Source organism: Rhinolophus ferrumequinum, chromosome 21 (genome assembly GCF_004115265.2).
Source record: "Rhinolophus ferrumequinum isolate MPI-CBG mRhiFer1 chromosome 21, mRhiFer1_v1.p, whole genome shotgun sequence".
NCBI lineage: Eukaryota > Metazoa > Chordata > Mammalia > Chiroptera > Rhinolophidae > Rhinolophus > Rhinolophus ferrumequinum.
The window spans coordinates 7,647,592-7,675,157 of record NC_046304.1 but is presented as its reverse complement, the minus strand read 5'-3'; the positions used below and the strand labels follow the sequence as shown (position 1 = coordinate 7,675,157).

At 41.2% G+C, this 27,566-nt stretch overlaps 1 protein-coding gene across 8 annotated transcripts; it reads right to left on the bottom strand.

The window, feature by feature from the left end:
• Positions 1-6: 6 nt before the first annotated feature.
• Positions 7-27,566, bottom strand: ZNF18 (zinc finger protein 18). Of its 8 annotated transcripts, none has more exons than XM_033089983.1 (7): positions 27,499-27,566; positions 21,458-21,960; positions 20,026-20,215; positions 19,514-19,605; positions 13,890-13,974; positions 13,092-13,202; positions 7-1,968 (listed from the first exon to the last, which is right to left on the bottom strand). In XM_033089983.1, exons 2-7 carry the CDS (start codon positions 21,845-21,847, stop codon positions 1,181-1,183), a joined length of 1,656 nt encoding a protein of 551 aa, XP_032945874.1. In that variant the 5' UTR covers positions 21,848-21,960; positions 27,499-27,566; the 3' UTR covers positions 7-1,180. The 8 variants fall into 8 exon arrangements, with proteins under 8 accessions (XP_032945874.1, XP_032945879.1, XP_032945880.1 ...); XM_033089988.1 differs by having other exon boundaries at positions 13,092-13,199; XM_033089989.1 differs by having other exon boundaries at positions 13,890-13,968.

Here is a 27,566-nt window from a genome sequence, read left to right as displayed (position 1 = left end):
CAACTTCAGTTTTGTCTCTCATCAGCCAGCAGTGTCCTTCCTTCGTTTGCAAAGAACCAGCCGTCTCTCGCCTCTAGGTTCACATTTTCAGGGAGATAGTGCTGTCCATCTCATTCGCACCCTCCCCAAACAGTGACATAAGAGCAGGCCCGGGGAGGACACTGGTGGGAGGAAGTCTCATGACCTGAGAGCAGGACACTTTGGGGCATGTGACTTTTGAAGACGAGGACCAGTGGGCAGGTTAGATATATGTTAGTAAAACTCTGCACAATACTATAAATTACATCAGTACTAGTGATTTCTTCCTACCGTTTAACACCTACAGACAAAACAATAGAGATAATAGTTTTAAAGTGCAGAATACTTGGGCAAAAATGATAGCCTGAGGGGGGTGCCAGGAGAAAGAGGGGCAGCTTGCGGTGTGCGAGCAAGTGGGAGGTGGGCTCTGTCTGTCCCACACCAGAGACAGACTTGAGACCAAGAATGCCCAGCACTGGCCAGGCTGTCACATCTGGGCACCAGGCTCGCACTTTCTTACCCTGTTCAGCTGGGTGATAAACTCGACAGGTTTGGACGGGATGATCTAGTTGCTCAATTACCATTTAGGGTCTTTTATGAGAAAATGTATTTTGAGTTCCAGTCAACACACAGTGGACGCTTCAGACACAAATAAGAGAGTCTGCTAAGTTTACTTAAAATGGGGACAGTCGACATTAATTTTGCACCCGTATAACAAAGAACACATGTGAGCTCACTGGCCCTCTATCACTCCCCCTTTTGTAAAAACGCCTGCTTTAGAACCCCAATTCCAAAGGGCTGACCCAAGGTTCTTCCCGAGAGCAGCAGCTGTGGCTAATCCAGTTAAACTCTTGCCAGGCAGCACTTCTAAAACGGGAGCTCTCTAAAAGGGATAGTTTTTTCCCCCATCTCTTTCCAAAAGAAGAGATGAGGTGAAAGGTGACTATTCTTCCTCCTGATGCAGAAGCAAGAAATGAAACCAGCGTGAAATCCAACCCACAGGCCAATATATCCTCCAAGTCCAAAACCACGTTCAGGTACTCTCCTCTCTAATCCATGCAGAAAAGAGAGACCAGGGACACCCTCTAGGAGATGCAATTTCTCCTGATGGAACGAAGTACTTTTTAATGGACCAGGAGACAGAGACCGGCTGAAAGCATGGCTACTGGAAGGGCTTCTTTCCTAAATGGGATCTTTGATGTTTATCAAGGCTCGAGCTCCAGCTGAAACTTTTCCCACAGCGGGAACATTTATAAGGCTTCTCTCCTGTGTGAACCCTCTGATGTCTATTAAAGTTTGATCTTTGAATAAAACTCTTTTCACAGATGGGACATTTATAGGGTTTCTCTCCTGTGTGGATCTTCTCATGGTGGCGCAATCCTGAGAAGTCACTAAAACCTTTCCCACAGTAATCACATTTACAGGGCTTCTCTCCTGTGTGAATTCTCTGATGTTTCACAAAGTCTGAACTCCGCAGAAAGGCTTTTTTGCAGGTGGGGCACTGAAAGTATGCCTCTCCAGTGTGAGTTCTTTGGTGAAAAACAAGCTGAGAATTCCTGTAAAAGGTTTTCCCACACTCCTTGCAAGTGGGGAGTTTCTGGGCCATGGGGGCTCTCAGCTGTCCTTTCGGGGAGGCCTCTCTGGCCTCCTCAAGCCACAGCATGGACAGTTCTCCTGGATAAGCATTAGGCAAATGATGACCTAGCTGTTTCCCAGAATTCCTTTCTTGAGGAGAGAGCTGTCCCCCTATGCCCTCGTCCCGCAGGTTTTCCTGAGCCTCGTGAAGAGTCTCTCCTTCTCCAAAGCGTCTTGGCTCATCCTCACTGAAGAGACCACTCAAAGCAGCCTGAGAAGACGCCTCTTCTGAGGCATGACAGGAGGCAGCTGGAGGTTCCTGGTCCCTATAATTTTCCAAGTTTAGGTTCTCTTTGTCATTCTCCTGTCTATCTCCTGAAAGAAGAAAGATTTGAAATAGCTCAGTAAATCGTATGCCCTGTTTTCTAACTCGTATGTCAAAAAGAGTCATCATAAAACAATTATTTTGCCAAGAGGACATCAGTTAGTGAGGAAGAAAAATACATCCAGCCTAGAGCCTGGCAGCCATATCACTTGTGCTGGGGTCCAGGCTAAGTGATTCAGCTCTGGAGCTGAGCAGAACGTCTGGTAGCAGAGGAGGCTTCCCACAGCGCTTTTCTGACCCCCAAATAAGCATTTTTTAAAACTTATAGTTGACATACAACCTGTTAGTTTCAGGTGTACAACATCGTGATTAGACATTTATATGCCTTACAAAGTGATCGCCACGCTACGTCTAGTACCCATCTGTCACCATACATAGCTGTTATGATATTAATGACTGTATTCCCTATGCTCTACATTGCATCCCCATGACTTATTTTATAATTGGAAGTTTGTACTTCTTAAGCCCCTTCCCCTTTTCTGCCCACCTCTCAACCCTCCTCCCCTCTGGCAACAATCAGTTTGTTCTCTGTATCTATGACTTTGTTTGTTTCATTTTGTTTGTTCATGTTTTTTAGATTCACATGTAAGTGAGATCATATGGTATTTGTCTTTCTCTGTCTGACTTATTTCACTCAGCACAATACGCTCTAGGTACATCCATGCTGTCACAAGTAGTAAGATTTCATTCTTTTCTACGGCTCAGTAATATTCCATTGTGTGTGTGTGTGTGTGTGTGTGTGTGTGTGTGTGTATGCATGCGCGTGATCTTTATCTATTCATCTGTCGATGGACACCTAGGTTGCTTCCCTACCTTGGCTATTGTAAATAATGCTGCAATGAACATGGGCGTACACATATCTTTTTGAATTAGTGTTTTCCTTTTGTTCGGATAAAATACCCAGAAGGGGAATTGCTGAGTCATAAGGCAGTTCTATTTTTACATGCATATTTATTAAGGCCCACGAAAAACATGTATATGATATGAGAGTGCCACTTTTCAAATGATTGGTTTTTATATGAACATATGTAAAAGATAGATATGATCACTAAAAATGACTTGAAAAGTGTACAGAAGAAAATCAAATCAACCTTAATCATACTACCCAGAGGTAACAACTAGAGTGTACATTTCCTCCAAGTCTCTATTTAACCTATACATTTATATGTATGTGTGTCCTTTTTCCTGACATAATCGGTATTATATTGTATATACAGTTCTTTATCTTACTTTGTAGCATTTAAGTTGTAGATTAGGTAGATTTATCAATTTCACATGGACTCTCCCATTCACAATAACACAACATTCATGAAATGCATCAGTGTGTCATTTTACTCTGGTTGCAATGCACAGTGAGGCTGTGGCGTGAAAGCAAACCCCTCAGTCTGTGCTTTAATTCAGCATTCACTTGTGCTTCATTAACTCGCATAACAGTTAAAATTTTGTTTTTCTCCTCATAACTTGGGTTTTTGATTATCAAAGCTTAATGATGCATATAGTAAAGGTTTTGTTTTTGTGATAAAATTTCTTTTCAGCTTTTATAAATTACTTGATTCCTGTAGACCTAAAGAAGTGATTTATCTTTCTCTTTCCTGTACTAGTGTCTTTCAGTTATCTGCCAGAGACCCGGGCATGTGCTAGAGAAGTAGCCCTGAACTTCTTAATTCACAAAGCCTTAGAACAGACTCCTCTCAAAAGGCAAAGGTATCTTCTCTTGTCTTTAAAGAATCCTTTATAAATATCATTTTATAGATCTGAGTAATGGTCCATCATGGAGATGTATTAAAAACACATAATAAACATATAATTTTTTCAAGAGTTCTCCTACTGTGGAAATCTAAGTTGTTTATTGTGTTTTTATTATTATTTTTTTAATTTATTGGGGTGACAATTGTTAGTAAAATTACATAGATTTCAGGTGTACAATTCTGTATTACATCATCTATAAATCCCATTGTGTGATCACCACCCAGAGTCAGTTCTCCTTCCATCACCATATGTTTGATCCCCTTTACCCTCATCTCCCACCCCCCCACCCCACTTATCCTCTGGTAACCACTAAACTATTGTCTGTGTCTATGAGTTTTTGTTTCTCATTTGTTTGTCTTGTTCTCTTGTTGTTTTTGGTTTATATACCACATATCAGTGAAATCATATGGTTCTCTGCTTTTTCTGTCTGACTTATTTCGCTTAGCATTATACTCTCAAGATCCATCCATGTTGTTACAAATGTTCCTATATCATCTTTTCTTACCGCCGAATAGTATTCCATTGTGTATATATACCACAACTTCTTTATCCATTCATCTATCGAAGGACATTTTGGTTGTGTCCATGTCTTGGCCACCGTAAAAAAACCCTGCAATGAACACTGGAGCACACATGTCTTTATGTATAAATGTTTTCAGATTTTTTGGGTAGATACCCAGGAGAGGAATTGCTGGGTCATAGGGAAATTCTATTCGTAATTTTTTGAGGAACCTCCATACTGCCTTCCATAGCGGCTATACCAGTCTGCATTCCCACCAACAGTGTATGAGGGTTCCTTTTTCTCCACAGCCTCTCCAACACTTGTTACTATTTGTCTTGTTCATGATAGCCATTCTGACTGGGGTAAGGTGATATCTCATTGTGGTTTTTATTTGCATTTCTCTGATGATTAGTGATGTTGAGCATTTTTTCATATGTCTATTCGCCATTTGTATGTCCTCTTTGGAGAAATGTCTCTTCAGGTCCTCTGCCCATTTTTCAATTGGGTTGTTTGTTTTTTTGTTGTTGAGTTTCATGAGTTCCTTGTATATTTTGGATATTAGCCCCTTATCGGAGGCACTGTTTGCAAAAATCTTCTCCGATTCAGTTGGTTGCCTCTTTATTTTGTCGATGGTTTCTTTTGCTGTGCAGAAGCTTTTAAGTGTCATATAGTCCCATTCGTTTATTTCAATTTTTACTTCCAATGCCTTTAGAGTCAAATTCATAAAATGCTCTTTGAACCCAAGGTCCATAAGTTTAGGACCTATGTTTTCTTCTATGCATTTTATTGTGTCAGGTCTTATGCTTAAGTCTTTGATCCATTTTGAGTTAATTTTGGTACATGGTGACAGATAGCAGTCCAGTTTCATTCTTTTGCACGTGGCTTTCCAATTCTCCCAGCACCGTTTATTGAAAAGGCTGTCTTTCCTTCATTGTATGTTTTTAGCTTCTTTGTCAAAAATTATCTGTCCATATTTATGTGGTTTTATTTCTGGGTTCTCAATTCTATTCCATTGGTCTATGTGTCTGTTTTTCGGCTAATACCATGCTGTTTTGATTATTGTAGCCCTGTAGGACAAGCTAAAGTCAGGGAGTGTGATACCTCCAGTATTGTTCTTTTTCTTAAGATTGCTTTGGCTATTCGGGGTCTTTTGTGGTTCCAAACAAATCTGATGATTTTTTTTGTTCTATTTCTTTAAAAAATGCCATTGGCATTTTGATGGGGATTGCATTACATCTGTATATTGTTTTGGGTAATATGGCCATTTTAACTATGTTGATTCTTCCAATCCATGAGCACGGAATGTCTTTCCATTTCTTTGTGTCTTCTTCAGTTTCTTTCAAAAATCTTATAGTTTTCAGCATATAGGTCCTTCACATCCTTCGTTAAGTTTATTCCTAGGTATTTTATTCTTTTTGCTGAAATTGCAAAAGGAATTGTTTTTTGTATTTCTTTTTCTGAGATTTCACTGTTAGTATATAGGAATGCAATGGACTTTTGTACGTTGATTTTGTAGCCAGCAACTTTACTGTATTCGTTGATTGTTTCTAATAGCTTTTTGGTGGAGTCTTTAGGGTTTTCTATATATAGCATCATGTCATCTGCAAAGAGTGATAATTTAACTTCTTCATTCCCAATTTGGATGCCTTGTATTTCTTTCTCTTGCCTGATTGCTCTGGCAAGGACTTCCAACACTATGTTGAAAAGCAGAGGTGATGGGGACAGCCCTGTCGTGTTTCTGAACGTCGAGCAAAGGGCTTCAGTTTTTCACCATTAATTATGATATTAGCTGAGGGCTTGTCATATATGGCCTTTATTATGTTAAGGTATTTTCCTTCTATACCTATTTTATTAAGTATTTTAATCATAAATGGATGTTGTATCTTGTCAAATGCTTTTTCTGCATCAATTGATATAATCATATGGTTTTTGTCCTTTATTTTGTTTATGTGATGTATCACATTGATGGATTTGCGGATGTTGAACCATCCTTGTGCCCCGGGGATGAGCCCCACTTGGTCGTGATGAATAATCTTTTTAATGCGTTGTTGTATTCGATTTGCTAGAATTTTGTTTAGGATTTTTGCATCTGTATTCATCAGAGATACTGGTCTGTAGTTTTCTTTATTTGTGTTGTCCTTACCAGGTTTTGATATCAGGGTAATGTTGGCCTCATAACATGAGTTAGGGAGTACTGTCTCTTCTTCAATTTTTTGGAAGAGTTTGAGTAGGATTGGTATTAGATCCTCTTTGAAGGTTTGGTAGAATTCACTAGTGAAGCCATCTGGTCCCGGACTTTTGCTTTTGGGAAGGTTTTGGATGACTGATTCAATTTCGTTACTGGTGATAGGTCTGTTTAGATTTTCCAGTTCTTCATGGTTCAGCCTTGGAAGGCTATATGTTTCTAAGAACTTGTCCATTTCTTCTAGATTATTGAATTTGGTGGCATATAGTCCTTCATAGTATTCTTGGATGATCCTTTGTATTTCTGTGGTGTCCGTGATAACTTCCTCTTTTTCATTTCTGATTTTGTTAATTAGTGTCTTCTTTCTTTTTATCTTAGTGAGTCTAGCCAAGGGTTTGTCAATTTTGTTAATCTTTTCAAAGAACCAGCTCTTTGTCACATTAATTTTTTCTATTGTCTTTTGTTCTCTATTTCATTTAGTTCTTCTCTGATTTTTGTTATTTCCTTTCTTCTGCTGACCTTGGGTTTCACTTGTTCTTCTTTTTCTAGTTCTTTAAGGTGTAACATGAGGTTATTTATTTGGGATTTTTCTTGTTTCTTGAGATAGGCCTGTAATGATATAAATTTCCCTCTTAAAACTGCTTTCGCTGCATCCCAAAAATTTTGGTAGGATGTATTTTCATTGTCATTTGTTTCTATGTATCTTTTGATCTCTCCTCTAATTTCTTCTTTGACCCAGTTGTTCTTTAAAAGTATGTTGTTTAATCTCCATGTATTTGTGTTTTTTCCTGCTTTCTTTTTGCAGTTGATATCCAATTTCAAAGCCTTGTGATCAGAGAATATGCATGGTATGATTTCAATCTTCTTAAATTTGCTGAGGCTGATTTTATGTCCCAATATATGGTCTATCCTTGAGAATGTTCCATGTACACTAGAAAAGAATGTATAGTCTGATGTTTTAGGATGAAGTGCTCTATATATGTCAATTATGTCCATTTCATCTAACATGTCATTTAGGGCTGCTATTTCGTTATTTATTTTCTGTTTGGATGATCTATCCATAGCTGTCAATGATGTATTTAAGTCCCCTGGTATAATTGTGTTTGGGTTGATTTTTCCCTTTAGTTCTGTTAGTAGTTGCTTGGTATATTTCAGTGCTCCCTGATTGGGGGCATAAATATTGATGACTGTTATGTCTTCTTGTTGTATAGTCCCCTTTTCCATTATGAAATGTCCGTCTTTGTCTCTTGTTACCATTTTCACCCTGATGTCTGTTTCATCTGATATCATTAAGGCTACACCTGATTTTCTCTGGGTACCATTTGCTTGGAGTGTCAATTTCTACCCTTTCACTTTGAGTCTATGCTTGTCCTTGTAGCTGAGATGTGTCTCTTGGAGACAGCATATTGTTATGTTTAGTTTTTTGATCCAATCTGCTACTCTGTGCCTTTTTATTGGTGAGTTCAGTCCATTTACATTTAGGGTGATTATTGATAAGTGAGGATTTCCTATCATTCTATCTTTAGTTTTCTGGTAAGGCTGTGTCTCCATTGTTTCTTTGCCTTTTTCTTGTTGTCTATTATTTCTGTGTGGTGGTATTCTATGATGGATCCCTCTGTTTCTTTTATTACGGTATATATTTCAGTTCTGGATTTTTTTTGAGTGGTTACCCATAAGTTTATGTAAAAGAAAGTTTGATATTTAGAGTATTCCATTTTCTTCAGCACGCTTACTTTCTCCATTCCCATATTCTGGTTCAGGCCTTTACTCTCCCCCTTTTTATGTTTTGGTTGCCACAAATTGTCCCTGTTGATGGTGGTCGAATAGCCTTCTTTAGTATTTCTTGTAGTGCAGGTCGTGTATTAGAAAATTCCCTCAGCTTCTGTACGTCTGGAAAAGTCTTTATTCCTCCTTTATATCTAAAGGATATCTTTGCTGGATATATTATTCTTGGCTCATAATTTCTCTCTTTCAATAGTTTGAATATTTGGTTCCACTCCCTCCTGGCTTGTAGAGTTTCTGCTGAAAAATCTGATGATAATCTAATGGGCTTTCCTTTGTAGTTTACTGTCTTCTTTTCCCTGGCTGCCTTGAGGATTCTTTCTTTGTCGTTGATTTTAGACAGCTTCAATACAATGTTCCTTGGAGAAGGCCTGTTGGGATTGAGGTAATTAGGTGTTCTATTTGCTTCTTGGATGCGAGGATCCAGTTCTGTCCACAAGTTTGGGAAGTTCTCATCAACAATTTGTTTGAATATATTCTCTGTTCCCTTCTCTCTTTCTTCTCTTTCTGGTATGCCCATTATTCTTATATTGCTTTTTCTGATGGAGTCAGAAAGTTCTTGTAGAGTTCTTTCATTTCTTTTAAGTCTCAAGTCTCTTTCTTCTTCCATCTGTGTAATTTCCAGGTTTCTATCTTCGATGTCACTGATTCTTTCCTCCATCTGGTCAACTCTACTACCTAAGCTGGTTATTTCACTCTTAATTTCTTCTATTGAGTTCTTAATCTCCAGAAATTCTATTTGGTTCTTTTTTAAAATTTCAATCTCTTTCGTAAAATGCTCATGTTGTTCTTTGATTGTGTTTCTGAGTTCATTAAACTGCCTTTCTGTGTTTTCTTGCATCTCGTTGAGTTTTTTCAGAACTGCAATCTTGAATTCTCTGTCATTTAAGTCACATATTTCCATATCTTTAGGTTTCTTTTCTGGAGACTTTTCACTTTCTTTCTGAGCTGTCTTGTTGCCTTGGTTATTCATGGCAATTACTGATTTATTATTTCTCTTCCTAGACATCTACAGGAGTGCCTTCTGCAACAGGTTGATAGGAAGAGGTTTTTCTTTTGTTTTCCAGTACTCGTTGGTAGAATGTTTTATTTTCTCTCCGACTGCAGCCTTTTTTTTTCTCTCTCTCTCTCACGGTAGTACTATGTTTTCTCTGCACTATTCCAGCTTCTCGCACAATGGGGGGATTCCCTGGGAGACAGACTTCTCCTCTGTTAATAGTTCGCCTTGGTCACAGGGCGCAGTGTCCGTTTGGGTACGCGTAGAGCTTTTGAAGTTCCAAAGCTTTTCCTGCACTAGATTCAGAGCCCATATGTTTCAGCAGTTCTGTTTACTCCTGCAAGGATCTGCCAAGATAGGTGGGGCCAGGGGTGGGGTGAGTTGTGAGAGGTGGCCCAGAGCAATGGCGGCGACCACCACCACAGCCGGTCCTGCTTCCACAGCTCTCTCCCCTTTGCTGGAACTAGTTGGGCTGCGAATCTGTGTGTGCAGTCCACAGTTCTCAGAACAGCAAATAATCTGTTCTTTTGATCTGACACTACTACTGTTCCGCTTCTAGCACCGGGCAGGTGGGGGTGGGCCAAGCTCTGGGAGGGTAGGGAGGGGGCGGCTTGTCTCAGTGCCTAAGGCTTCCATTCTCTGCTCTGCAGTGAGGGCTTAAACCACCGTTTTCAGGCTTCTTCCCTCAGTCTTTTCTCCGAGGTCTCTGCCTTGAGCGTTGGGTTCAGCCATGTTATATGCTGCCCCCTCAGCCCTGTGAGCCATAAGCGGAACCCTAGCAGTCCGAGTTCTTCCCTCTCCCACAGCTGCGGTAGTTCCAGGATGCAGCGAGCTCGGAGCACTGAGTTAGGTCTGCATCCTGTGCCCGCCCGTGTGGCTCCGTCTCCGCACTTCTCCCTTCCCTCCTCCCCTGCTTGCGCAATTCGCCCATCTTTAGGTGAATTCAGTAATGGGCCTCTTCGTCTTGCCTGTCTGCTGTGCAGGGAGTCCTTTGTGGAGTTATTGTTGTTTGATTAGTTGTAAATTCCAGGGGAGCTTTACAGAGGCTCACCTCACGCCGCCATTTTGATGACATCAACGTGTTTTTATTATTATAAATAACGCTGTGAGAAGTATGTTCCTTCAGAAAATTTTGCCCACACTTCTGATCAGTATCTTACAGCAAACTCCTTTAAGTGGAATGACTGTGCCAACAGTTATAAACGTTGTCCTTAAGGCTCCTGACACTTACTGACAAACTGATTTTCAGAACGACTATGCCATCTCCTGGTATGAGACGCTGGGAAGAGCGAAGGAGAGTGTTAATACTTAAGGATTGAATATTTTAAAAAGATTTGAAAAGATTTTCCATTTAGACCACTGAAAAATGGTTTTTCATGTTATAAGTTTTAATTCCTTAAAGGATGAATTTTTTTTTTCACATTTATGAGCTATTTTTCATACTCTGCGACTGCTGTGCATTTTTAATTGGGAAAGTCATTTTTTTCTTATTAACTTAAATTAACTCTTTCTATATTAAGAAAAGTAATCATTTATCTGTCATGTTCATGAAAAATGTTTTTCACTCATTTAGTTACCTTAATTTGTTTGGCATTATTTTTATGTGTAAAAGTTGTATTTTTTTCTTTTTAAATATACTCAAGTCTATTAATCTTTTCCTTAGTGATTTTTTCCATTGCTTTTATACTTATAAAAACCTTCTCCATCCAGACAATGAGTTAAATAGTCACTCATTTTCTTCTTTATTGTTTTCATATTTTATGTCTTTCTCATCTATTTCCAACTTATTTTGATATAAGACATACATCAAATTTAAACTGATTCCTTTTCCCAAACAGTCCTTTTTCCAGATACTGCTCATTGAAGGATCTGTGCTGCTGGTTCCTTCATCATATGTGAAATTCTTATAAAGATCAGCTTCTCTTCCTAGGCTCGCCTTTCTGTGCCATTGGTCTGTGCATCTATTTACATCAGTATCCCATTATTTTAATGATTTTACCTGTATTAAATGACAGAGTCTTAATAGTTATAGATCTAATATTGATGAACACTCTTAAAACTTTTTACTATTCTTGCAATATTCTTCCAAATAACTACTTAAGAATCATTTTTCCAAATAATTTTTTAATGCCTTGGGATTTTGATTAGAGGTCTGAGTAAATGGTGTTTTTGAGGCTTACTCGTCTGCCGGCTTGTTTTAACTAGGAGCTGTTCTTCCATAGGGTCAAATACAACAGCACATACGTGCTCTCCTGGGACTCGGCCCCCAGTCTGAGTCCAGATCTGGCAGAGCAGCTGTTATCCTTTTGACTGAACCAGTCCATTCCCATCCTGTCACTGTTGCTTCCACATGGGTCTCATCCCTGCAAACCTGAACTCCTACATCAACTTCCCACAGGGGTCCTATCCTCTAGGCGTTCCCTCCCAGGTTCCCCTGCGTATTGCTACTTCCTCAACCTGCTTTCTACATATGCTCTCTCAGTATCCTAAAATGGCGTTATCAAGGCAGGCTGGCTTTGTAGACTTTCCACAGTCTGGTTCAAGGTAAGATCTAATGGGCCCATGTCAGCAGATGGGATGAAAGGAAAAAAAAGAAAAAAAGAATGAGTGGAGATATAGTGAGTTGCTGTGTATCATATCACAAATAAAATCCTACTGCAAGGGAGTATATGGGAAATCTCTGTACCTTTGACTCAATTTTATTGTAAACCTGCTCAAAAAAGTAAAGTCTATTAAAACAAAAATCCTACTGCAACAAACTCTAAAGCAATATTTTCAAACTTTTTTGTCTGTTACCCATAATAAGAAATATGTTTATGTTGAATTGCAGTACATACACACATATTTGGAACAAAAATCTCCTGAAACACTACTTGTCTTGACATCTAATATTTTCTATTTGCATTCTGATATTTTCTGTTCAATCTTATCATTTATTATAAATGATGGTTGCAATCTATGAAACGACCAACACTAATTGGTCATGAAATACAGTTTAAAAAATGTTGCTCCAAAGGAATCCTTGTGAAATAGTATTACGATAAATACATTGCTTAAAATTAAAATCATATATGTCTCATTTGATACCTGCTGTCTGGTATATTAGCAAAGGAAAAATAATTAATTAGATTCCACTGCGGGGAAAATATGGTTTGTCATACAGTTCCCATCCTTCGTCCTTTTCTTCCTCCAAGGTTCTGGGATCTTTTGTATACATAAAAGCGTATGTCTTCTGTATATGTAAAAGTGTGCATGTGTATGTGTATAGGACAGAGAGGTTTCACATAAGTGCAGTGTTTTAGAAGAATGCAGAAGGCAAAGGGTTATTGCTTTACAACAGAACAAGTTCATATTTCTACTTCCCCGTCCTAAAATACATGACTGATATGAAGTATTTGTTGTTTCTGCTGTTTAATGACAGGTGCATGAAGATTAGCTAAAACATGTTTTTATGGCTGTTTTATTTTGTTGAGGGTGGGTTAGTTACTATTCACTATAACCAGAATAAGGAAAACCTAGTTACTCTGAACCCTCTTGTTAGGAGGGGTACCAATGGCTGTTACATAAATCTTTTTTGTTTGGTAATAGAATTCTCCCATATCTGTAGTGGTCTCAATCTATACTAATCTTAACTCTCTCAGAGAAAGACAGCTGTCACAACAGATAAGACTGAAGGCAGGAGATTCGATGTGTGGTCTTTCTTCCATGATTAACTATACGTGTCAATAGCCCTATAGCCTGGGATGAGGCAACCCAATCTCAGTATTCAAACTAAACCGACCAGGTCACGACTGGTTATAGCCAATGCAATAGAAACCAAGTCCTAATATCTCCCCTACCACCTCCAATTTAATGACAGAAGATCAGAAATAGCTCTGACCAATGAAAGATCACTCACCTATGCAGGTGGGTCTTGGGATCCTCTCAGAGACATGAAGGTGCAGTCCTGCTAGCTCTTCCCCATACTCTGCTGAATTAGTCAGGTCAGGCTTGGAATTGGAAATGCCTGCTAGAGAGAGAGAATATGTGGGCCTATATGCATTTGGTAGCGGGGACTGGGGACCAAAGTGTTTTGCAAAGGAGTACCCTGAGTGGGAAAGGAAATATGAAAGTTACCCCTTAAGGTAACTCATCTTAGAAGGATATGTGGAGGTTCTAAGATACCAGCACTCACAGAATAACCAGCACGTATGCTTATCTTCTTTTCACAAAAAGAAGAGTCTGGGCAGGTGGAGGAATTCTACTACCTGGCAGGCTAGTGCAAGGGTCATGACTATGACCCTCCAATGGTCAGTTGAGACAGTGTGGTTTAGTATTAAGGAGCATGCACTCACAGCCAGCCACAACTGAGCTCCATCATAACTCAGCACCTGCAAGCTATGTAACAGTGAACAAGTTACTTAATCTGACACTCACCTTCATCATCTTAGAAGAGGGAATACCATCACCCATGTCACAGACTAAAGCAGTTACTGTGTGCAGTGCACCCACGACAGTTCTGAGGCACAGAATACTTTCAATACAAGGAAATTCTTACTGTAACTCTGCCATCTCCAACTCACCCCAGTTCTCAACGGTGTCTCTAATGATCTTCTCCACCCAGAGAGCCTCAAGTAGAGAAGCTGTCTCTCAGAGTACACGGAAAATGCTTAACGGTCTTCCCGCCACCTTCCATCAGGCTAACCCACGCCCTCACCTCCTGAGACCATTTTCCCATAGGTCTCCAGCATGAGATCCCAGTACTGCTCCTTCTGAGTGGAATCCAGGTGCCTCCACTGCTCCTAGGAAAAATACAAGGCTGTGACTCCAGTGAAGGTTTCTGAAGCCTGCCTTCCCTGCATAGAGGAGGTTGAGAAGAAAAGAGTGTGCCTCAGGATCCTGGCTAGCAGAGAAAGTAAGAAATCGTGGTTGGTGCTTCAAAGGAAAAGGCCAAGGGAAACCACAGGCCCCACATCAGGATTTCTTGCCCGGATTAGAAAGCACTTAGGTTTTAGGGTCTGTATTTTTGTTAAGTTGCATGGATTTAAGAGTGGAGAACAGAGAAGCAGGAGCCCTTTCTGTACTGTCCTTTTCTTTAACTCTTCCAGTGCTTACGTAGAGGTCCCTGAATAGCAGGCATGTAAATAGTCCCAATATTTCATTAAAATCTGGAAATTCAAGAGGGAAAAGAAAGAAATTAAAAAGGTATCTGTTGGGAAAGCAACTGCAAATCGGCGAAAAAGTGGGAAGAATCACCAGTGAAGTCAACTGAATTGTAAGTCTCGCTGTGAAACATGAAATTCAAAGGAGAGAGAGAGAGAGAGAGACACTGCAGCCGTACATACTTGGAATCTGATAGTTCTGAGTTTAAGGTCTAACGTTAAATCAGTTTGCTTCCCAGTGAGAAGGACATTGGTGGGTTCTCTAGAGCCAAGTGTCCCTCTGTTATCCCCAAACATGCCTTTCTCATGGAACTGGAGACTGTGGAGACTCAAAACAGAATGCCATCTAAGTAGGGTCTACTTTTGTGAATTCAAATCTCAATCTCCCCTCCAAGAAGACAGAAAACTGTTAGAAACTCAGTTTGTACAGCAGAGTGAGTAACTGCAGTCTTTAGAGTCAGACATACTGGGTTTCAAATCCCAGTTCTGCACTTTCTAGCTGTGTGATCTAGAGCAAGTCACTGAACCTTTCTGGGCCTCAGTCCACACTTAATGACAGTACTGAACTCAAAACCTGTGGGGATGCTTAACAGAAATAATGCAGGTGTCATCTGTGTTCATAGCACGCTGTACTTTTCATTCATCACAGTTTATGAAATATTTATGTTAGTTATGTATATGACAGAATACCCAATGTTTTTTACATACACACATATAAGAGTACTTAATTAAGAGTTGGCTCTACTAGCGCAGGAGCACCATGAGAAAAGGACTCCACTGTGCTCTTCCAATCCCAGGGGCCCGTCCAGGATAGAGCAGTCCCTCTGTATATGTTGCCTGAGTGAAATACACAGCTCTCAGCAGTAAGTCCTCAGGAGGTGATGCAAATTATTATTACAATCACAGGTGGCCTATGGGATACTCCTTCTCCCAGACTCACCCCACGGGTTTGCAGAGAGAATTAAGGGATTCTGTACACTTTCAGGAACCCCAAAGTTGATAGCCACAGACTATTGTCATGAATAGCCAGGCTACAGGGAGCAGAAAAGAGGAGAAGAAGAATGAGAAGATGAAGTCAACTCCTGATTACAAATAATATACTACTCAGAGAAGCCATTCTCAATCCTAGCACATCAGAGGGAAGTGGAAATGGTTGAAAGAGAATGGAGACACGAAAAAGTCTTTAACGTTTTAGCAGATACTAAGAAAAAAAGAGAGAGAAAAATCAAAGAAATGGAGGAGTTGAATTTTTTAGGGTGAAAAGTGACCTTAATAAATTTAACTATTAACTATAACCGCATTTTTAATATAAATTTTAACTTACATTTTTTTAAAGTAAGACTTGTCAGCAGTTTATTTTGTTAACCTTCTGTGAATGATGCTACCTTAACAACTTCCTGCAAATAACCCGCTTGAGCAAACCCTGCTGAGTTCGGCAGTTCTCGGCCTTCGCTGTCAGAACACAGATCCCTGCTCCGCACTGGCAGAAAAAAGGAGGGGAAGGCCAAGCACCGTGATGAGATTGGCTGCCTGGCTTGTGGATACAGGGCCTATTCCGTGGGCACCAAAGTAGTAGCTGCCAAGTACAGTACAAGGCAAAAAAGAATACAGCCACCAAAATCCCCAAGGGCCACAATCAGCCATTTCCAAAACCAGGAAAGATGCTTCAGGAGGCTCTAAACCCTGGGTGTCAAAACTGCGGCCCGTGGGCCAACTGCGGCCCACAATCCATTATTAATTGGCCCGCAGCAAATTACAAAAATATATTTAGTTTACTTAAATAAACCAGGTGAGGCAATACGTACTTCACCTCGAGTGAGTGGCCCGGCTGTTTGTGTGTTTTACCGCATATGGCCCTTGGTGAAAACCGCTGAAAAAAGTTTGGACACCCCTGATCTAAACAGTGCACCTCAAGCTGAAAGCCACAAACTTACTCAAGGAACCGCCAAGCAGCTGGGGATGCTTGAATAAAACCCTTACTTAAGAGGCAAGACACCAACTGCAGCCATTTTGCTTTTTCTCATTTTTATAAGAGGAGGAAAAATCTAAATTCCTATTTTGGAAGGGCGGGCCAAGTATGAGATTTGATGGGGAAATGATCTCGGTTTTGTGTGGCAACAGCACCATCTTGTGGGTTGATGAGACATTGCCACAGCTGACTCGCACAAAGAGTTCTTTGTGCTGCGTTCCTTTCCCGAAGTTTGAAAACACAGGAATGTGAGTACATGCATCCCGGAGTCTATGTGAGGTTCTAATTCAGTCACAGCTTCTAACAATTAAGTGCCACTGTGTGGGATGCTACTTCATTATTCTGGCATTATTCACCACATTCCTAACTTCTGGAAGAGATTAGGGGAAGCAATCATTTACATTTAAAAAGTCACTTACAAAGGATTCCATTAAATATCAATGTCCTGATGCAAATAGCTGTTCTAGTTTGGGGGAAGGACATTGGAACTGGGTAGGGATGAATTTTGTTTGTTGGGTTGATCAGTTGGCTGTTAATCAGTTGTCTGCTACATAGAGGTAATGTTACACACACACACACACACACACACACACACACACACACACACACACACACGGTGCTGCTGGTAAGCATTTTGAATCTTTGAACTTTAAGCTATCCAGAACAGGTCACAGTAAATGTCGGTATGCTATGTAGAGATAATGTTTAACTCTCCTACATAAAATACGTTAATAAACTGTATATACCTTTCATAGGAATACTCTGTACTTACGACAGAAGCAACAATAATACTCCAAGTCTGCTTGAAATATTTGAAAGAATACCCAGACTTTTTCACCAAACAACCTCCTGCCTAACAGCTTTGTTTCTGGGCACCTTGAAAGCAGGAAGGACACACGGGAGTCACTAGAAAGGTATCTTCCCCTGCCGGCTCTCCATCCCCCTGCCTGCAGTAAAGGACAAAGTAGAAATGTGGTTTCTAAATCTCTGCGCCTGGAAAGCTGAAGCTTAGACCTGGTCATTTAGCACCACCTACTGGCTTCCCCACCTTCGCTCTACTTGAAATTACCTCAGGAGGTATGTCCCAAGAAGAGTCCTCCAAAGGTTTAAAACAGTATTTTGAATAGGTGTATAGGTTCCTGCAAATCTTTATATTTATCCAAATGCAACTTTCAGAGTTGTTAACTACATAACCAAGATGAACCTGTCCGAGACTTTTGTATACAGACAAAATGGAATAACAGGGACTGGACTTACCTTCCTGCCTAAAACAACTAAAAAAGGAAACAAAATATATGCAACAATGGTTTGCAGATATTGCATGTTAGGCAGAGCAGAACAGAGATCTCTGAAAACGGAAACAAATTAAGGGAATCCTACAGTTACCCAAATTTACTAGCTGTAGAGAGCATCCAGAGCAGCACTGGTAGAGGAACCCTGGCAGAGCCAGGTAGCCCCTGAATTGAGCAGAAAGAGTTCTGGGCCTGGGAAGCAAATGGGGCTACACAGTTAGCAGAGCAGAAGCCCAGAGTGGAGAAGCTGCCCCAAGAGAGAGCTCCTGAGATCTGCAGAGGGTCCAACTCAAGTCCACGAAAGAACCACCCAAAAGAAGCTGAGGGAATAATACTCTGAGGTTGCACAGTGTTAGAAATACTTCATTATTTCTAGCAGCTAGAATGGAAAATCTTGTATATCCAGAAACATTAGGTAGAGTATTCAGAAGGATATTACCTCAGTAGTGGGGAAAAATTAGCCCTAAACTTGGGACATACCTTCTCTGATGCCGTATAACTGTCCAAGTAACTTACCCGCACCCCAGAGTGGGATTCAAAAACATTTAAAGGAATGCAAAGATATCAAGCCCCTAGCAAAATAAATTTCACAATGTCTGACATACAATTAAAAATTACCAGGCATACAAAGAGGCAGGAAAATACAACTCATAATGAGACCAATCCATCCACCAAAACAGATAAATTAGTAGATAAGGACATTAATACAGATATTATAACCATATTCCATATGTTCAAGAAGCTGGAGGCAAGATTGAACACATTAAGTATGGGCATGAAAGATATAATAAAGCTCCAATTCAAACTTCTAGAGATAAAAAAACACATATGAGATGAAAAATATACTAGATGGGATTAACAGCAGATTAGACACTGCAGAAGAAAAGATTAACTTGAAGACATAAAAATAGAAACTATACACAACGAAACAAAAAAAAAGAGGAAGAGCATCAGTACGCTGTGGGACAACTTGAAGAGATAATATATGCATACACGTTATCATTATACATATCCCACATGTGTATTATTCTCAGAGTCCTCAAAAAAGAGGAGGGGAAACAGAAAAAAACAAATAATAGCTAAAATTTTTCCAAATTTGATGAAAACTATAAACTCACAGGTCCAACATGTTCAATGAACACAAGCACAAGAAGCATGAAGAAAATTACTCCAAGGCACATCATAGCCAAATTGTTTAAAACCAGTGAGAAAATATTAAAAGCAAGAAAGATACATTATATACAGAAGAAAGACAGCAGTACATATGACATAATTCCATTTTATATAAAATTCTAGAAAATGAAAACTCATGTATGGTGACAGAAAGCAGATCAGGGGTTGCCTCAGGATTAGGGGAGTATAGAGCGGCAGGAGGGAGAGAAAAGAAACCTCTGGGGGTGACATATGTTTATCTTGATTGTGGTCATGGTTTCCTGTTTGCATATATGTCAAAAAATATACCAAACTGTAGACTTTAAATATGTGCAGTTTATTGTTTGCCAATTATGCCTCCATCAAGTTGGTGGGCAGAACAGAGGTGAGATTAATCTGTCCCACATTAGATACAAACATTCAAAATTTCAAACTGACTCCAATGTGAGAGGCCTAGACTAGAAAATGAAATAGTCTTTTCATAGCATAACCTAAAGACAATAAAAAAAGAGAGAGACAAGATTGCTTCTTCCCAGCAGCTTCTTCCAGAGCCCAGATTCCATTACTCAACATGATAATTAGGAAACATTCTGCCTTAAAAAAATAATGAAACTCAGGTTTCATCCCACAGGTATTATTCTCGTTACCCTTGCTAAGCCGTCCTTTCTACTCCACTTCGAGAATCCTTGCCCTTTCAATCCTCCTCACTACTGAACACCCTCAAAGCCTGGTTCAGGGGTAAGAGAAGCAGGGCGACCCAGCTCACCTGAGGTGCTGTTTGGAGAAGTGAGGGTCCGAAGTCCTGGTCTCTGAGGAGCCTGTCCTCAGGCTGGGCAGGAAGCTGGGAAGCAGCCATTGCTGAAGTGAGAAACAGGAAGTTTGAAAAACTAGATGCCCTCCTCAACCAGTCCCCAGATGGTACGGCGAAAAGTCTTCACAAATTAAAACTGATACCTGTTTCACCATCCATGATTTCAAGACTTATATTCAGCTCCCTGACAAACACCAACTACCTCTAACCTTCCAGTCTCACCCGTATTTTTCTCCCTTCTCTTTCCTCAGAACCAAAATCTAAAAGGTCTGGCCCAGTCATAATGTGGTTTAAATTACAGGCTTTGGATTTCCAAATCAGGGTGATTCATGTAGGTTGACCCTGTTTCTAAAGATACCCCAATCTGTGCAGCATTATCATTTTCAACTCCCTCTTAGGCCTACTAACCACAATCCCCAAGTTTCTCCAAAAGGGCACCACACACCGCCATGAATAACTGTGCCCACCTAATTCTTGTTCTGTGTCGGACTCCTCTTTCACGATGTGGCTCAGTGGCTCCCCCGGCCCGGACGGTGAATTCTGAAGTCCCAGCTCCTGAGGCATCACTTCAAGACGGGACTCCACTTCCCCCACTTGGCAGCTGGCAGATTCCACCTTCTCGAATAAGATGTCCTGTCCCAGAACTTGAATGCTGATCTAGAGACCATATAGTACAAATTACTGAAGGATCCAGAGTGAGAGTTTCTGAGCTCCAAAGGGAACCTTCTATAACAGATCATAAGACATGGACATGGGAAAGAGAAAAACAGCTTCTATGTTTAGTCCAGCAGAACCCAGTGAGGGAAACATCCTAGAGGGGCCAAAAGCTGAGGCCTGAACCAGGTCTAGGATATCTTCGAGAAATGCCACTAGTACTGTGTTTCTGCTGGATAGTGTCTATTTTGTTTCTACTGGATAGTTAAAACTCAGGCATCTGTCAAACAACTTCTCGAGCATTCTAGACTAAAGACGGAATGGGATGGCAGACTTTATCTTCGATCCCTAATGGCTAAAAAGTGTTCAGAGTCACAGGGAATCTGAGAATTAGGTGAGGTATAGGGATACACTGATGTGGTATAGTAAGAAATATACATTTGGTCTTTGTCCCTGGTTCCTGGCACAGAGCTCCTAAAACCCTTGGAATTACCTGAAGGATGGGAGTGCAAGGAGCGACTTTTGTTATTCACGAGCCCCTTCCAACCACACCTGAGTTTATGCTAATGAGGTGACTCTTGGTGGGCCCTTAGGTAGCTTCAGGATGGAGACTGATCACCAGAGGAAAGAATCAGGTGATTGGAAGGTTAGAACTTTCAGCCGTGTCCCCACCCCATCCCCCTCAGCCTCTGGGAAAGGGAAAGGGGCTGGAAATTTTCAATCTCCACTGGCCAACGACTAAGCAATAAAACTTCCATAAAAAACTCCTCAAGTATGGGGTTCGGAGCGCCTCTGAGTTGAACGATATTAGTGGACGGCGTGGAGAGGGCATGGCAGCTCTGTCTCCTCCATTTGGTTATTCCTGAGGAACAGCCTTCATAATAAACTGGTAAACGTAAGCAAAGTGTTTTCTGGAGTTCTATGAGCCATTCTAGCAAATTATCGAAGGAGAGGATTGTGGGAACCTCCAAATTTATAGCCAGCCGGTTGTAAGTGTGGGCAGCCCTTGTGACTTGGGACTGGCATATCTGACTCTTAGCCTGTTTGCTCTGAACCAACCCCAGGTATTCAGTGTCAGAACTGAACGGAACTGAAGGACACCCAGTTGGCATCAGGGAATTGGTGGACTGGTTGTTGGTGTGGAAAACTCCACATATTTGGTGTCAGAACAAAGACCACACACCTGAGAAGACCCCACAGGAGCCCTGTGCTTCGCACAGACCGGAACACGCTCCCTCCGCTTACCCACTGCCACAGTCTCCGAGGGTCTCCCTTCAAGCTCTCCACGAGTGTCACCGCCTCCTCTCCGCTGCCCGGACACTGTTTCCGCACCCACATCTGGATCTCCCCGGGCAGGATAGTCAGGAACTGCTCTAACATGAGGATCTCTAGGATCTCCTCCTTGGTGTGAACCTCTGGCTGCAGCCACTGGAGGCAGAGCTTCCGAAGTTGTCGCAGGGTCTCCTGGGGCCCAGACATCACCTGGTAAGGAAACTGCCGGAAACGCTGGCGTGCAGTCTCGGGGCTGAGGGGCTCCCCTGGAGCGGCAGCATCTGGTTCAGAAAACGGGGAGTCCTCGGCCTTCGCCAGTGGCGGCAGCAGCACTCGGGCCTGCCCCAGCTCAACGGGCATCATCCGGCCTGGCAAGTCCTTTTCGGTGAAGTGCTTATGGAGGAAGCTGCCTCTGGGGAGAACCAGGTCTTCACAGAGCCTCTTACAGGGACACAGACAGGGAGTGAGATCGAGTGCTACACAGAGGAAAGGGACACACTGTCAGGAAGAACCAAGTCCCATGCCCTACCTGAGAGGCCTCAGTCAACTGTGGATCTTTTCAAATCAGTGCACACACCACTTTAAAAGACTATAAACTTGAAGCCACAAAGCAAACCACTGAACACCATCTCTAAACTGTCACCGTCCCCCTGGCCATGTTACAACATCCCCTCTTGGCCTTCAAATGTCCAGACCAAGTAGAGGAACGAAATGCACCACAGGATGCATTAGCTCTGTAGTTTTCCAGGTAAACAGCTCTTCTGCAAACACACTTCTGTATCTGCATCCATGTCTGTAAACTAAAAAACAAAGCTGAACCAAGATATCAATGCCCTAGAAATGAAAGCTAATGTTGAAATGATCAGATGCTTCCATAATGAGGCTGAAGAGAACAAATGAACTCGTCCCCATCAGGTGCAATGAAATTTCTAAGTGACCTCTTTTGAATGCTGTGTTGAAAACTGGGAATTTATGAAAAGCCTGTCACACCGGAAATTTTCAACCTTGGGCTTAAAGGTTTAGAATAAATACTGACTACCTCAAAAACATCCCTAAGACTCGAACCAGCTAATTACTATTTTATGGCGAATAGTATCAAAAGTTAGAACATAGTAATTAAGATGGTGAAAGGAGAAATATTAAATGGCAAAGTTAATAAGATATTTTCAAAGAATCGTGCACTATATGTAGTTACCTTTCTTGCATGTCATAATCCTAATATTGGGTTATTGGTTCAATCTTTAAATGTTATAAAGGAGCTACATGTCACCACTTCTCCATAACACTAACCACAACAACCAAAAAACACCCCATCACTTGGGCATCTGGCTTAATGACAGATCAGTACAACACTCTAGCTTTTAAAAGCTGCTTTTTCCTTGAAGTATAAGAAGCAATGTCCTCCTCTCCCTACCACTCCACCCAAACATTTCCTCCTATATCACAAAATCATTTAAAAACAACAACAAAAAAACCCTCAAGGTACAAAAAAGTGAAGTAAATATATTTCATTCACATATTCAGGTGACAGCCAGTGTGCTACAGTGATTATATATTATGTGCTCAATAAATATGTGTTCCAGGAATTCTATTTCTGGTCATGACTGAGTAACTGGTAGTAGAGACTAGCCCATCCACTGTAAACATCTATAAACCTAGTGAAAACTTACAAGGCAACTGTTTTCAAGCACGGACAATGGGCAGGCACGGATGAAATCCCTGCGAGAAGGAAAACCCATGATCACCCTGGCTGTCTTGTATGGGGACAATTTCACAACAATGGTGCAGGAAGCTGGAGCTCAAGCAGAGATCCGTGGTCTCGTTAATAAAAACTAAACTGAGGAGGCAGAGATCAGAATTTGGAGCCACTGAAGTGGCTGGAATCTGAAGAACAGGACAGTGGAGAGGAGAGAGCTATGGAGATAGAGGCAGAAGTCTGTGTGGGCTCTTGGCCAAGGGTTAGACTACTCATTAGCAGGGTGAAACTATGCAAGGTTTCACAGAGAGCATTTGCTACCAGGTTAAGAGCAAAAGAGAGATACAAAAGGCCAATCAGTGATGAGAGACATGCGAGTTTTTGACCACTGAGAATGGGGACAGTTCTGCTTTCATTAACACTCCAGGCATCCTGAAATACCAGAAAGGTCACCTTAGGAGTGAAGACAATGCCCTCGAGTAAGACCTACTCTAAATGTGCCCTGAAAAGCCTAAAGCCAACCCTCAACAAAGTCCACAAAAGTGACCCAGTTTACTGGTCTAGTCTGATCTAGTTAGAACAACTTGGGAAACACCTTGGGCTTTCCAAAGAACTGCCGTAACAAGGCATAAAACCAAGACAACACAAGTCAAAGTTGAACTGCCTGCTAGAACAAAAGTCAACACTCTTCAGAGGAAGATAACAGAATCCTTTGAATCAACAATGTACCATCACAATATCCAGGGTGCAATCCAAAATTACTAGACATATACAAGTAAAGAAATAGGAAAATATGACTCAAAGTAAAGGGGAAAAGCAGTCAAGAGAAACCAACTCCAAGATGGCCTGAGGACTTAAAGAAAAATACAGTCTTAATGAGAGAAGAGAAAAGGACTTCCCACAGAGAAACAGAAATTATAAAAGGAACCAAATGCAAATTCTAGAAAAAAACCATCAACCCAGAATTCCACATCCAACAAAAACATATTTCAAAAGGAAAAAATAGAGTAAAGACATTTTTCAGATAAATAAGGTGAAAGAATTTTTCACCAGTGACTTGTACTGCAAGAAACACTAAAGGACATTCTTCCAGTTGAAGGGAAAAGAATGAAGATCTCCAAAAATGGTAAATATATGATGAATAAATATAAAGCACTATGCTTTTATTTTTTCTAACTTCCCTAAAAGGCAACTGACTATTAAAAGCAAAAATAACAACAGTATAAGTAGAACATAAGTAGAAGATATTAAAATAGCACAAAGGAAAGGATAAATGGAATCAATCTGTTGTTAGATTATTACATTTATGAACTGCTAATTGAGAAATAGGAAGTGGGAACTGAGTGGTAGTGTCAGGTGAAAACTAGGAAGTGTAAAGGTCTTAAGTGAGAGGCAGGAAATGATAAAGGTGAATTGTGAAGTATACAGTGGTACAATATGAAAGTAGACTCTGGTAAATTAAACTTTGATGATCTAAGGATGCATACTGCTAGCTGTAAAAAATATTACACGAAGAGGTATACCTAAAAAGCCAAAAAGGAATACTACAAAACATTCAATAACCCAAAATGGGATAGGAAAGGATCAAGAGAAGAATAAAAACCAGAAAGATCAAATGGAAAAAAGACAATATGATAGACTAACACGATTTACATTAAATGTAAATGGCTAAGCACTTAAAATATACAGCAGAGATTGTCAGATTTAAAAAGGCAAGACCCAACTATATACTGTCTATAAAAGATACTTTAAATATAAAGACACAGATAGCTTGGAAATAAAATGGTGGGAAAAAGACATTCTATGCAAACAGCAAGCAAATGAAAGCTGGTATGGCTATATTGGTACGTGACCAAGAGACTTCAAGAGAAAAAGAGGGACATTTCATTATGATAAAGGGATTAAATCCTCTAGAACAAAACAACCCTAAATGTATATGTACCTAGTATCAGGTCTAAAGAACAAATCCTCAATCATAGTTGGAGATTTTAACGCCCTTCTCTCAGTAATTGATAGAACAAGTAGATTTAAAAAAAAAAAATCAGTAAGGGTATAGAAAATCTGAACAGTACAATCAACCAACTTGATCTAATTGATATTTAAACCCAACTGCAGACTACACATTCATTTCGAATGAATATGTAACAGTTATTGGATACATTCATATTGTGTTTCAAAAGACTGGAATCTTAAAGTATATATTCTTTGACTACAGTTCAATTAAATTTGAAATCAGTAACAATAGGATATGTAGAAAATCCCAATATATGGAAATTATTAAATAACAATCTTAACCTATGGTCAAATAAAAAAATCACAAAGGAAATTAAAATATATTTTCATATCAAAATTTGTAGAAAACAGCTAAAGCACTGTATAGAGAGAAATGTACAGCTTGAAATGTGCTTTTAAAACTGAATAAATATACTACATGTACCCTTCACTAAATTTATTTGGCTCCTGAGTTTCAAATAACAGGTAGCAAGATTCAGCTACAAGAGACTAATCAGTAGACTTATTCAAACTTATTTGGTTCCTGAATTAAGATAGCACTTTAGGGGCCGGCCTGGTGGCTCAGGCGGTTGGAGCTCCGTGCTCCAAACTCCAAAGGCTGCCGATTCCACTCCCACATGGGCCAGCGGGCTCTCAACCACAAGGTTGCCCGTTCAATTCCTCGAGTCCTGCGAGGGATGGTGGGCTGCGCCCCCTGCAACTAGCAACAGCAACTGGACCTGGAGCTGAGCTGCGCCCTCCACAACTAAGACTGAAAGGACAACAACTTCACTTGGGAAAAAAGTCCTGGAAGTACACACTGTTCCCCAATAAAGTCCTGTTCCCCTTCCCCAATAAAATAAGATAGCACTTTAGAAAACATTTAGGGAAAATGACATTTAGGAAAATCTATAGACCTTATACAATATTTAAATCTGATTTAGTAATTATACTCTCACATAATAAGAAAAATGGCTTTTTTCCAAAATTAAACTACTTTATAGAGGGTTTATGGGTTTATATCCCAAAAACTTCGTTAAGAATCTGCTCGTCAGAAAAGAAATGTAAGGTTATCCCAAATGTATAGTTGTTATATTTATTAAAGTTATAACAAATTAGAATTTTAAAATGTACATCTAGGTAAGTATACCTACTATGCATACATATGTAAGTAACCTTAACTGTGGAGCACCTGCTATTGACAAAGACTCTCCTTAACCAAACTTTGGTCAAGCTCCTGAGACATCTTTTTGACTAGGCCTGGCCCTTGGGACCTGCTGGTCCAGTTTAGGGAAGATCCTCTCTGCCTTTGACAGCTGACCAAATTCTACATCCCCCACCCTCGGTAGCTGACCACCCTTGATATCTGATCAAATTCCTTCTTCACCCTGGTCTGCCTTCAGCAAACTCCTCCTGTCAAGGAGTCTTAGCCAGAAGGCCCCCTTCACCCAGATGTTTCCTTTGAGGAATTTTCCATCCACTGACCCTCACCCTACTCCTCGGCTATCAATCTCCACTTGTTCTCCTTGTATTCAATCTCTCTCTGTTACTGCAAAACCCCATTGTAGTAGAATGAAGTGGGCCTTACTGTCTTTAACAAGTGTCTTTGTAATGTTTTCTTTAACACTGTGTCTCAGGTCCACATTAGGCCCTGTTCATGTCATTTCTAATCCTCACAATTACCTTGCAAGGTAAATATTAAAGTTTACAGATAGCAACCTCTGATTCAAACCCAGGAAGCTCCAAGGCCTGTGCTTTGGACAGCTGCCAACGTTTGGAAATTTGTGGGGGCGGCTGTAGGGGCTCTCAGTGCAGTCAGCTCGGGGGAGTTACTGGCATTGAGCGCCCTGGATTCCAGGGCCGCTCAAGCCCTGCAAGGCGCTGGGCAGTGCGGCCCCCCGATGTGTTCTCCATCCTCCGCCCCCAATTACCACAGCACCCTGGAGAGCGAGACACCGAGCATCAGTCCATCAGGCTTCCCTCCTCCCCAGGCTCAGTTCCAGCGTTTGGGGGAAGACAGGAGGCAGGGGCCCGATTTTGGTCCCAGTACAGACAGGTGGCTGGAGAGTCCGGCGGGGCCCACAGGCTCCGGGACAGAGAGCCACGTCGGGGTACAGGAGTCTCCACGACCCCAGAGTCCGCTCACAGCCCCACCGCCCCTCCCCCGCAATCGCCGCGGCACCGCGCGCTCCCAGGCGCACAGCGTGCGTCCACAGACCCCGCCGCCGCTCCCAGGGGCCCGGCCGAGTCCAGCGCAGACACGAGCGGCGCCAGGCCCCGACCCCGGGAGGCCGCGGCCGGGTCCGCCCAGCCCGCGCGCGCTCACCTCGGCCCGCGGCGCCGGCTCCGGGCGCACTTCCGGGAGACCTGCGGCTGCGCAAGCCTCGGGCGGCG

Coding starts and splice junctions, on each gene's coding strand:
- ZNF18 (XM_033089983.1), bottom strand. CDS start 21,847: ATGATGCCCGTTGAGCTGGGGCAGGCCCGAGTGCTGCTGCCGCCACTG. Junction 13,203..13,889: donor TGGGAAAATGGTCTCAGGAG/GTGAGGGCGTGG, acceptor CTCTCTCTCTAG/CAGGCATTTCCAATTCCAAG. Junction 1,969..13,091: donor CCCAAGACCCACCTGCATAG/GTGAGTGATCTT, acceptor TTCTTCTTTCAG/GAGATAGACAGGAGAATGAC.